The sequence below is a fragment of the Mangifera indica genome, unplaced genomic scaffold (genome assembly GCF_011075055.1).
Source record: "Mangifera indica cultivar Alphonso unplaced genomic scaffold, CATAS_Mindica_2.1 Un_0129, whole genome shotgun sequence".
Classification (NCBI taxonomy): Eukaryota; Viridiplantae; Streptophyta; class Magnoliopsida; order Sapindales; family Anacardiaceae; genus Mangifera; species Mangifera indica.
In genome coordinates this window covers 39,793-52,282 of record NW_025401221.1, presented here as the reverse complement: position 1 = coordinate 52,282, position 12,490 = coordinate 39,793, and the positions used below count along the sequence as shown (strand labels likewise).

The 12,490-nt window shown below is 33.5% G+C and overlaps 1 protein-coding gene across 1 annotated transcript; it reads right to left on the bottom strand.

Annotated features, from left to right (window-relative positions):
- Positions 1–126: 126 nt before the first annotated feature.
- Positions 127–9,869, bottom strand: LOC123208025 (protein MOR1-like; the record flags this gene model as incomplete). Its single annotated transcript, XM_044625496.1, is given in 28 exon segments — positions 127–247; positions 518–593; positions 716–865; positions 948–1,027; positions 1,106–1,211; positions 1,321–1,428; positions 1,615–1,715; positions 1,920–2,007; positions 2,238–2,350; positions 3,330–3,435; positions 3,537–3,644; positions 3,776–3,847; positions 4,550–4,596; positions 4,692–4,809; positions 4,906–4,971; positions 5,358–5,494; positions 5,724–5,826; positions 6,688–6,743; positions 6,746–6,806; positions 7,307–7,420; positions 7,545–7,630; positions 7,725–7,807; positions 8,334–8,398; positions 8,492–8,669; positions 8,776–8,855; positions 9,006–9,129; positions 9,245–9,350; positions 9,504–9,869. Coding segments are annotated over 28 exon segments (2,813 nt in total), but the record flags the coding sequence as incomplete, so codon positions are not given.
- Between the last annotated feature and the right edge of the window lie 2,621 nt (positions 9,870–12,490).

Genomic DNA, 12,490 nt, shown 5'->3' with positions numbered 1-12,490 from the left:
TTTGTCAGTGAGACATTTCAAAATTTCTGATAAAATGCCTGCAAGAAGCCGTTCATGCTAAGCTTCAAATTCCTAAAGTACCGCCAACATAATACCTTAAAAATTGTTGATTGCCTATACACAAACCTGCTTGACTTCTCAACAGGGCCCATTGCAGAAGCAACAGCACCAAGAGTAGTCAAAGTTGCCATAACCAAATTTTTATTGCTGTCATATAGACGTCCTCTAAGAGCACCAAATAATTCCCCTGGGAATCAAATGGTGTGATACAGATCAGAATATTGAAAATGTTCAAAAGAAAAAAAGCAAGCATGGCATGTATGTTTTTACTTATAAGCATAGAAGAGAACCACTTTTCTAAATAAATTTTTTCAAGTTTTTTTGAGTCATTGGATCAATGGATTTCAAATGGCTGAGATTAACTATTCAAATTCATCTTTCCAAGGCTCAAAATTGTGTCATAGCATGTGTAGAGCAAAGAACATATATTGGCACACAGTGCATTATGAAATTGTACCAGTTCCAGTCGGTTGAATGCGCTTATTTGCCTCTTCAAGGATTTTATTAACAGCTTCAATAGACTCCAAACGAACCTGAAAAAGCAAAAGTGTGCAAGACAAATGAAAATAATTTTAATTACACTTTTCAATAATAACATTAACAAAAACAAGGAAAAACATATCAAGCTCAATTTATAAATGTTGAGCAACCAGACCTTCCAATCAGAGCTCTCCAAGCTCTTCAGCAGCGTAGGTGTGATCTTCCCACTGATATCTTCACGTGGCAGGCTATCTAGCCCACCACCAGACACAGATAACGAGGAATCTGATGCCCTAACAGTTTTCTTAGGAACTGCAGCAGCGCCCTGAAAATGTCATAGGACTGTGTTAGTATTCTAGGAAAGAGAAACATTTTTAAAATACAACTATAACCAAATTGAAGTATACCTCAAATGGATTTTTCTCATATTCAGTGTCAAGCGCACTAAGCAGTGCAGGTTTGACATCTGTGAGAAACCCTTTAATGTCTGCAGAAGAAAGAAGTCTTAGAACCTGAATTATGAAATTAAATCAAATAGTGAGTTCCAAATAAAGTGACTGCTTACCTGGACCAACAAACTTATGTACAACACCCAATAACTTAATAGTAGCATTTCTAGTTGCTGCTGCACTGGACTGAAGTCCGATATCTTTACAAAAATCAATTAAATCCTGCAGAGGAATGATTGTATACCAATTTATCATAAAAGTTAATAAATATTAAAGCAAGAAAAATCGAAGTACATAAAATGAAAAGAAGGAACTTAAAAAGAAATGCAACCTTAAGTTTTAAATGTGATACACCAAAGTCCTCAACTGCTGAAACCATCCATAGTATTCCCTCACTAAGAACCTTAGGATTCTTGTGCTCTTTCATGATCTTGTAAAGCTACAGACAGAATCTAAACTATAAGTTTTAAGAACAAATTGAATACCAAAACAAACCATAAAAAGAAGAATTATTTATCTCTGCTTCATAGACCACTTCTTTGCGATGAAACAAAGATGCTTCATAGACCACTTACTGTACAGAGATGATTTTTGATACTGATGAAAACCAAAATTGCAAACTTACTCTTTCAAAAATAAATCCTGGACCAACTGCTTCAGAGAAAGCAGTAAGGCACTTCATGGCATGAGAACGGGTCTTGATATCTGCCACACGTTCACTTATACCTGTCAATTAGGCAAAATGTAACCAGATAAGTAGATGGTTAAATAGCTTCAAAGCATCTTCTCTGTCAGGTTAGAAAAAGGCACATTAATTAAGCTTAGAGATTGCCAACCAATCCCCTTTTAGTCAAAGACCAAGAAAGCCAGATACACTGTGAGCTATTTGCTTTATACAGAAGAAACATGTAGTTGAGACCTAATACCCACCTAAAAGGCAAAGGACTACACATTTCTTTGGGAATTTAGCTGCAGTAGAAGCTAGGTGAGTGATAACTTCAATAACCTGCTGCTGAACCTGCATTGTTTATTAAATGGCTTAGTAGTTTTTTCTTCTTTTAAGATTATATGAAAACAAAGGCAAAGATAAATCCATAAATTTTCTATTAATAAGAAACAAGAAACCTTAACCAGAAAAAAAGGTGGAAGAATCACAAGGGAGTAAACTAGCAGTCAGAAAAAGAGAATAAAGAAGCACCTGAACAAAAAAATAAATCTACCAATATAAAAAGGAAAACCTGTAAATACCTGAACATTTTTCTCACTCCAACCAGGAAGAGCACAAAGCAAACGGACCAAAATCTCTACTGACTGGTCCAGGTTTTCCAGTGCCTCAACTTGTTGCTTTAAAGATGTTATTGCTGCAACACAAGCCAAATAGAAACCATAGATTCAACAATAAAATTTGATAAACAACAAAGAAAGACAAATAAATAAATGCACAACAAGTAATAACATAACATTGCATTAAGCACAATTGAACTGCCTTTTTTTTTTTTGGCAAACCCTTAAGTTCAATGAAAAACACAAAGCAAACATATTAGCTGTAAGAAAATTCGGTATTTAGAAGCTAACCAATTAACTAGTCGAGTCCAATCACAACATAAGGCAAATGAAAGTCATAGTTCAATGATTAACTTCAGAGATTCTTTAGAAACTGTGCCATCTGTCCAAATTATCCACTTGACAATTTTTTCCTCTTAAGCTGATTGAATATTCCTACTATTTCATTTTAATACCTTTGAATGGGACAGTTCAAATAAACACAATTAATATAAAAACAAGCAAATAACTAAACCACATATGTCAGGAATATGCCCACAGTGTTTCTATTGCTGATCTGCGTACTACAGGAAAACTGTGAGAAATTAACATAAGTATCCCCAACTTTGAAAATTTTATAATACTTAAGTCATCCTAACTGGAGCATTTCACATGTACTATGACAGATTTCAAACAACAGCATTAGATGATATAATTTACCAATCTTGATAACCAGTGTAGGAAATGCAGAACACTCACAATCCAAGTACATATAATATTTATAGGTATTTTCTAATTGATCAAGAAAGCATATGCTACAAATTTTACCCACCCGTATAATTACAGATACTCAGGGCACAGCTAGGGAAGAGATTATGTAAATAGACAAATATCAGATCAATTAATATACACTCTATGTCTTCATTTCACTTTCTCAAGCAAGTCTTTCTATTGTGCAATGTTTGTTCATTTTGGAAATGCTAGCTCCCTTTGTTTTAATTAAATTTTTATATTTCTCACCAAATAAACGAAAAGAAATAAAGTAAGATGGAGAATTGAAAGAATTCTAATAACAACCTTCAAGGCGTTCTTTCCACACAGCACTCTTTAATTGACCAACCGTATCTCCCTGAATAAGAGAGCCTACTCTGCTTTCAATCTCTTCAAGACTCATCTCTGCTGGCTGCAAAAGGAGAGAGAGAGAGAGAAATTAAAGATATAAAATCATAAATTTATCAGGCCAAATACAAATCAAAAGCTTTGACTAACAGGTTATTAGTTTACCTCAACATCTTCAGGAGCCTCAACCAATTTTTTAGTTTCTTGCCGTACAGCTCCATCTGCCTTCTTGTTGGCACCAGATTTAACTGGACCTCCTTTTTTGGTGGCAGCCTGTCAAGGAACATCAGAATGATAGTGAAAATTTTTTAAATTTAAATCGAAACGAACACTCCAAAACTTTCAAGAATAAAGAATCTTTCTGTGACAGAAAGATACATGAAAAGGATAAACAAAGAACTCACTGCTGCTGGAATGGGCCTCTTCCCACTAAGCATGCTTGCTGCTGACTTTCTAACAAATGAACTTTCTGAATTCTGCATAAATATTAATTTAATATATAATATTAGTAAAAGCAACCAACCTGATGGACTGGTTAATGTTGTACAGAACTCGCATCATAACACTAATATTTATGGATACATAAGAAAAAACAAAAATTAAACAGGTTTAAATAATGTTATTGACTTGCAAACACATGATACTCCATTTAAGTAAGGAGGAAAACAATTTGATCTGTCAAGAAAACTATAAAACTTGATTGCAGCTAATTCAATAATAAATATTATAGGTCTATATCAACATTAAAAGAATATTCATCACCAGTAGAAGAGGAGGATCTGCCACACATTTGTCAAAATAGTTGAACAAGAAAGCAACAGGAAAGAATGTGTTTAAGCATAAGACCACCAACATGACAGATAAATAACTGATCTTCTCTATCCACTATGGCAGAGCTGATCTATAATTTTAAGTCCTGTTAGTGGGCTTTCAAGTTACAGCATGGTTGAAACTCACCCCAATGGTAAGTTTTAAGGCCTGATTGGTCCAGAAATAGCAACCCAAGACACATGACAAAGACTTATAATATACTCAGAGTACCATATGGAAATAGAGAGAGAAAATAAAGCATAAGTACCATAAACACTAAAAAGAGAAAATAAAGCACAAATGCCATTAGAGAATACATTAAAAAAAGAAAGTGTAACTGTTAACATAAAAAGTTATAGAAAACCAACCTCCATTGATGGCATGCTTCCACCAGAAGTAGGAACCCTAGCCCCCACTGCACAATAAATTTAAGAATTAAACAGAATAAAAGAACACTAAATTCAGCAATGACTACTGGATAGAAATCCAAAAAAAAAAAAGGAAACAAACCTGAACTTGAACAAGCGGAGACACCACCTTCAGAGCTCGAAATCATTTCAGAAAGTTTTTTCCTTCTAACATCATCAAGTTTCTCAAGAGACCTCTCCAAAGGCCTCATGCCAACAGACTAAAGTTGGATAAAAAAAGATATCATAAGAATTTAATGCAATCAAAATTTTCAATCAGAACCAACAGAGAGTGAATTTAAATTTGACAGATTTACCTTTGCTATCGCAGCTAAAGCTGAAAAGGCAGCATCCCTGACCTCTGGGGTCCCATCATTAAGGCACTACAAAATTCAATTGGTTTATGTATACGTATTATGGAAAAGATCCAAAAATTAATTGAAGAAAATCCAGTTGTCCAAACACACATGTACCCAGCTATGAATACGTAGATCAAAATATCGTCCACAACAGAAATCACACATCTAAATAGATGATTATCTTAATCTGCAAATCCTGATCATCCAAAAACTATGTCCAAGAGAACAAATAGAAGTTCTGTAATTTTTCAGTTTTTCAGCTATCTATGTACTAGAGGTGGTGAAATCAGAAGGATCAGATGTCCAAAAATTTAATAGAGCTGAACCATAAGTGCCGATGATTCATGAATTCAGAGAAAATCACAGATAAAGCATAAGGAAAGAAGACCTTAAGGAACAGATTCACTGACCTCCATGCAAATCGGAACATAGTCCTTATGCGCTTTAAGAATAGTAGCTTTGCTACTTGTTTCAATGCAAACTGTTACCCAATTCAAAGTCATTGAGCGCACAAGAGGAACTTTATTTTTCACAGCTGTCTTAACATCTACAAAAAAAAGTAGAAACTGCAATTAATGTAACATTCAAACATCTATTGAACAATGAGCAATAATTCATTTCAAAAGCTCAGAACTCCCAGAAAAAACAATTCATTTCATCTCCAAGAGAGAGCTATATTTCTAGAAAAACATGTATTGAATTAGAGACAATCGAAAAGAGTACTTTCTAAGGAAGTCATAAGTTCCTATTCACAATTAAAAAAAAAAAAAACCTGCCTTCCACAATATCAACAAGATTTAAGCACCCAGCCTTGTGCATTGCCTGAAGAGTTTGTGTCAGTGCCTCAGACAGTGCAGGTTTTTTCTCTTTCAATTTTTCCTACAGAAGAAGAAACTTGTTAGACCAGCAATTAATGGACTTTAAATAGCCCTTTATTAAGCTAGTGAAGAAGTATGTACAAGAATTTTTTAAAAATTAATTTGTATACAGTATGGGCAGAAAACCATAAGTAATGAACCAATCCAATAATTTCTTAAATCATGATATTAAAGAGTCTACATCAAAATCAGCTTCTCTGAAGAAAAAAACATAACTAATTAAACTATCATACTATATTTTAAAGTCATATGATTCATCATTCCACTAACAAATATCATAAACAAAAATTCCTTTTGCATTGAAACACTTTACAGTTAGTATTCAACAATAACGGAATTTAACACACCAAGAGAATGAATCCAGATAAGGGAAGGGTTTAAGTCCAAAATTCTAAATGGTCATTGCATAGCCAAAAAATCTTAAAGAAACCTAATAATTGTTCATGCCAAAAGAAAGATTCAACAACCATCATGCGGCAGCACAGGCAAAGCAACAAAAAGAGGAGAAAAAAATGGCTTACCACTAAAGAAGTACAAAATCATTGTACTAGAAAATGTGAAATTATAATACATTAAGTTTCTCTAGTAAAAAGCACTGATCTAGAAAGTGGAAACAAATGCATGCATGCATGCATGCAAGGGAGGAGTCAGAGGCTGCCTCTCAAATACAAAAAGAATAATAACATTAGACTTATGCTTTTGCACTACTTTTATGCTAGATATGGAAAGCCTCCACATGCGTCGCGGTCTTATTGGAACAAGGAAGACAGAAGCGATTGCTACAGAGAAACATAGGCAGACAAAATACTATTATCCATGATTTTACATGAAACATGGAAAGATGTAAGGATACAGAACTCACAAGTAAAACTGGCAAAAGAAAGCGTGAACCAGCAGAAAAATGGGTTCTAAGACCACGGCAAGATTACCAATCGCTTGAATGGCTTCAACTGCAACAGCAATATTCACATCTGTTATAAGCTGCAGAAAAACACCTGGTCAGACATTTACTTGAAAATCAACTAACAATCACATGAACGGTGAACCGAAAACAAGTAGGATAAAAAGGTCACAAAATAAAAAGAGAATATGCACATTGACATGCCAAATTTTTGTTGCAACAAGGAAACTCCAGCTAACCAGATACAGAAACTGGCAAAAAGTGCATCTATCATAAATAATCATATCAAACAATGCAAAACTAAATGGAAATTAGAACCCCACAAAACACTTATATTCTGATTGATGCAGTCTTTCCAACCTTAAAACATCACCAAAATTTCAAGATCAGATGCATATTCAAACATTTTCAATAATGAATCCACAAACCAGAATACAAGGCATTCTAAATGGCAGAAATCAAGTATTAAAAAGGTAGCAGGCTGTACTCACCACCCCATCTGCTATCAGAAACAATGAGTGAGAATATGCAGTGTAAAAAATGAAAACTAGTTCACTTCAATTATAATGATCAGAAATACCTTCTTCAATGTCCGGAAAACTTCTGAAAAATCACCAGGGGTTATCTTTTTGGTTGAAGAAAGCTTGGTTAGCTCTGCAACAGCCTCTTTCCGTTCTGACCACTTGGTAGCTTTCTAAAAGGACAAAAATTATTAAAACAAAATAAGCATGGAAAACATTCTGTTATACAAACAGAAAACCATAAACGACAGAAAAATGTTAATAAAGAATATGAAACAACAAAGAGAGAGCACTTACCACTCCTTCCCAAAAACCAGATTTCTCTAAAGGTGTCAATATGTCAACAGGATCAATGAGTTCATATTCATCTATTTCCTGAGGAGCTGGCAACAAAGGAAAATATATAAGGTGCTAGGTAACACTTAGAAACAATAAAAAGATAATAAATTCCATAATCCCTCGATGAAAATGGCATACCCTCAGCTGCACACTCTTCAGAAGCACCAGGACCAACATTTTCAGACAGAGTCTCCTGCTCTGGCTCCTTATCTTGTTCAGATCTAAAAATTATATGTAAATTAATTCCACCACATGTACGGCAAAACTGACCAGCTAGATCTGCTCAATCAATTTGATTCAAGTAACGGCAACAGAATACGAGGACAAATTGTACAATATATATATATATATATGACAATGCCAGTATCATATGAGTACCACCAACTTTGTCTGATCAATAAGATGAATTACACTCTAAGCTAATGGACTTGAAAACAACACCAGGACATGGACTTGAGTTCATGTAGCCCCAGGTAATTGGCAAGATTTAAGAAACAAGGAAATTTCTCTTTAGGAAATGGGGAAAACTAATTATATATACATACATGTGCGATACATTTATTAAGTTAATGAGATCACTTTTATCTACAGATAGCACAATACTAAAAATAGAGAGGCACTCAGACGAGAGTATAAAAAGATAATGCATAACTAGAATATCAGTAGAAAGGGGTCTGAAGGCATCCAACAAAACCAAGTTTATCATGTTTATAAGAAAGAGACAGTTCTTCATGACAGAGCACTAACCTAATCTTCCGAGTTGGCTTAGCTATCCCCGCAACATTTCCAAGCTCAGCCTCCAGCTCTTTTTTCTTCAGACAATAGTATGCCAGAAATGCTAATTACTTCCAATTGAAATGTAAGTCACAAAATGCCAAGTCATGACAACTTAATATTTAGCATACCATTGTATCCCTCATTTTCTCGAATAATATTGATTTCACCGGGTCTTTTCCAATCCAACGACAAAGTTCAAGAGTCAGCCCTTTAGAGCATGCACGTACATTTTGATCTTGATGGTCAAAGAGTTCAGGAAGCATCTTCAAAATTCTTTTCGGAGGTACAATTTTAGATCCAAATTCACTAATTAAGAACATGACAACAACAGAATCCTAATTAGATTAACAAACAAGATTATCCAATAACTTATTCATATTTATCCCAACAAATAACTCGTTCATGCACAAACCTTAGGGCTTGAAACATGACATCTATAGCAGGCACAACTGCTTTTGCAACCTTGTTCTTTATTGCTTTCTCCATCGAATCCTACAATCCCCACATCAAACCCAATTATATAAACTCTAAAATTTGAAATTACCCATAAGACATACACTGTTGCCATACTTTAACAAATGATCAACAAGAAAATCAAAAGCATATTTAATCTAGTAACTAGTAAAAGAAGAAGAATCATACAAGAAAAACATCCACGGCCTCCAATTCAACCCAAAGCATAAAAGCTGCTTGAGCTTTCTCAACTGTTTTTGGCCTCCCCGTCAAGCATTTTGCTACAATTGCATCACAAACTTCTTTCGCGTACCTACACAACAAGAAAACCACAAAAAAATTACTCAAAAACCATTAATTTACTTAATTCATTCACATATGTTCATCCATTCACAACAATAAAAACCCAAGCATTTCCACTTCTTCACCTGCCGGCATCTGCATCCGCAGCTTTTAAAAAGGCAATCAACGCATCAAGCGCCTTCTCTTGCACAGGCGCATTAGAATCCGCCACCGTCTTCCTAAACAACGGACCTAAAAACAACCAAACGACACCGTATCAACAACTCAAAACATAATAAACCAAAAAAAAAACACCGTCCCACTTCACAACCACAATGACATTGAAATCAGATCCAAACAAGCACCGATCAAATCAGATCTAACTCATTCCAAATTCAAACTCACCGAATTCTCTTAAACGCGCGTCCTTAGGATCAGTAATGGAGTCGCAAAGCGTAGCCAAATCAATGTTGGCGTCGTTCCGAACCTTCCAATTCTTGTGTAACAACCGATCCTCCCACGGCAGTTTCTTCGCCTCTTTCAAAAGCTTCTCTTCTTCCGACATTTTTCACTCAGGCCGACTCTGATCTCTTCTCGTCTCCGCCAAAACGAATCGTTTAAGCTTCTCCGTCTTCGTCTTTGAATCGATTTGATTTTCTTGCTTGTTTTTTTTTTTTTTTTTTTGCCCTTTTTTGAGTTCGCTTTTGTTTCTGCCGAGAGCCGGCTCCGAAGAGAGAAACGAAATGACAGAACGAAGGTACAATATCTTTATCTTACATCTAGAGAGAGAAATAGTGGGGCGGGGTAATTTGGGTTGTACGTTTAGAATGTCAGTCACGCCCACGCGCCTGGAGCGGGGAGTGGCAAAAGTGACCAATCAGGTGGAGCAGAGTGAGAGATTCAAATGGTGGGCCATATGAACTTTTTGTTATGTATTTCACGATAAGTTTAAATTAATTCAAGGGTTTAAAATTCCCCCTTCCAGGCATATTTAAACAACATAAATTATTTTATTATCATAGAAATAACAAATTTTAACAATGCATTTAAGATCCGGGAATGAAAAAGATCTGATTCAAATTAAATTTAAAAGAGTTAATTTAAAATTAATAAATTAAAATTTGGCTCCAAAAAAATTACTTTAAATCTTATTTAAGTTAACTCAAATTTAAATATTAAGGTTGAATTCAACTCTAATTACATTAACAATGATGGAGAGATTTTGTCATTTCTAAAATATTATAGAGTTTTTGGTCCTTTTATCAAACATCAAGGAACGAAAAATTTAATTTTGTTATAACTTTTTTATGATATAAAAGTTTAATAAATATAAGGTTATTTTCATAATTTATATCACGCTATATCCATTTATGGTATGGTTAATCTTAAGTGAAAAGACCTATTCTTACTCAAAATGTAGTATATTCGTAATTTATAAGATTTTAAAAATTCAAATATTCGCTTATCATCAAACATTCGTTAAAATTTTTTAATATAAGGGTAAAATTATTATTTCAACATTAATAATAGTATATAAATTTATCTCATTTATCTCATATTTTGATAACTAATAACTTCATTCTGCCTAAATTTATTTAGTTTTGAAAAGTGATTATTTTCCCCTACACAGGTTTTTTTTTCCTCTTCTCTCTAGCCCCCACTTTGTCTCTAGTGACTTCCTCTTTTCTTTATAACCGTTAGCTAGCTCTCCCTTGTCATTGACAAAGAGATAAAGAAGTCTCTTTGTTTATCGACGAAGAGATGAAGATCTTTGTCTATTTATTGACGTCGTCTGCTAATGGCAAGGGAGAGCTCGGTAATGGTCAATAAGAGAAGAGGAGGCCATTGGAGATAGAGGTGACCAAAGAAGGGAGGAAAAAACCCTAGGTGAGGGGAAATAGTTACTTTTCAAAACTAATAAAGTTTAAGTAAAGGTGAAGTTGTTAGTTCTTAAAATATAAGGGAGAAAAAGATAAATTTATATATTTTTTAATATTAATATTGAAATAACATTTTTACCCTTATATATAATAGAAAATTTTAATAAATATTTGATGATAGCTAGGTATTGGGGTTTTTGAAACCCCGCAGATATGAATTTAGGAATAAACTAAACTTTAGATAGGAATAAGTCTTTTAATCTTAATCTTTTTACAAAAATTAAAAGATTACAATAGAAATAAATTACTTTACAGATCAATCGATATAAATTAGTATTGTGTTTTGATGATTTGTATTAATAATTATTATAATTTGTTTTAGTAATATTAAAATATTATTTTATTTAAATATTCTTATGTATTAAAGTAAAATGTTCTTATATATTAAACTAAATTAAATATGCGGAAATAGGAGAAATTATAAAAAAAAAAAAAAAAAAGACTGGGAGCCGTAGTAGACGATGACATCCAATCCTCTCAACCTTCTTCACATAGTGGCAAATGGTGATGGTCTTAGTAAGTGATAGTGGGTGGTGTGGTCAATGGTAGTTTGGGTGGTGAGTTCAGTAGTTTATAATTTTCATCGTAAATATGGGTATTTTTTTGTCATAAAAATTATACAAGTGAGGATAGTAGTGACAATAAGGGTTATGGTATATCGTTAATTTAATTGAAATAAGGGGTAAAATTGTCTAAAAATTAATATTACATTTATATTTTTTTAATATTGAAAGAAGTGGTAAATTGGTAATCAAAGTAAAACTATATAAATTGTCACATTAGCTTGATAATATCTGTCAAACTAAACAAAAAAATATCAGTAATAAAAAATATATTATTAGAGTAATTCCTAATTACCCGAATCAAATACATCCCAAATATATTATAAGTCCATAGTTACAGGATTTTCTATATTTTCATAATAAAATGTTAGACCTTTAGATATTATAATAACGTCAAAACTAAATTTAAATTTATTAATTTATATTTAATGAGTTAATTAAATACATAACATAAAATTTTTATGACCAAAAAATAGATGAAATTTATTTTAACTTTTCAAACATGGGATGCCCATCCCCAAATATGGGATGTCCGTTCCTTTGCTAGTTTTATGTTCGTCCTTGCAAGTTTAGAAATATCAAGAATTTTTGTCAAATGATCAGAGATGCCCATTCCCAAAACAAGGACATTCATCCCTATGATTAGGACGCTCATTCCCAGATCAAGGGTGTTCGTTCCCATGATAGACGCCCATTCCCTTGCTTGGGACGTTCATTCCTCTATCAATCTCTTGCTTGTTCCTTCATGCCTAAAGCATTCTCAAAGTGAATTCTGAATGTGCAAAGAAGGACATTTGTCCCTCGAATGCGTATTTCAAAAATTCAACCGTTGGAGGTTTGATTCAAAGCCCTTAAATTCAAAATGTATAAGAATATGCCCGTCTCTCAA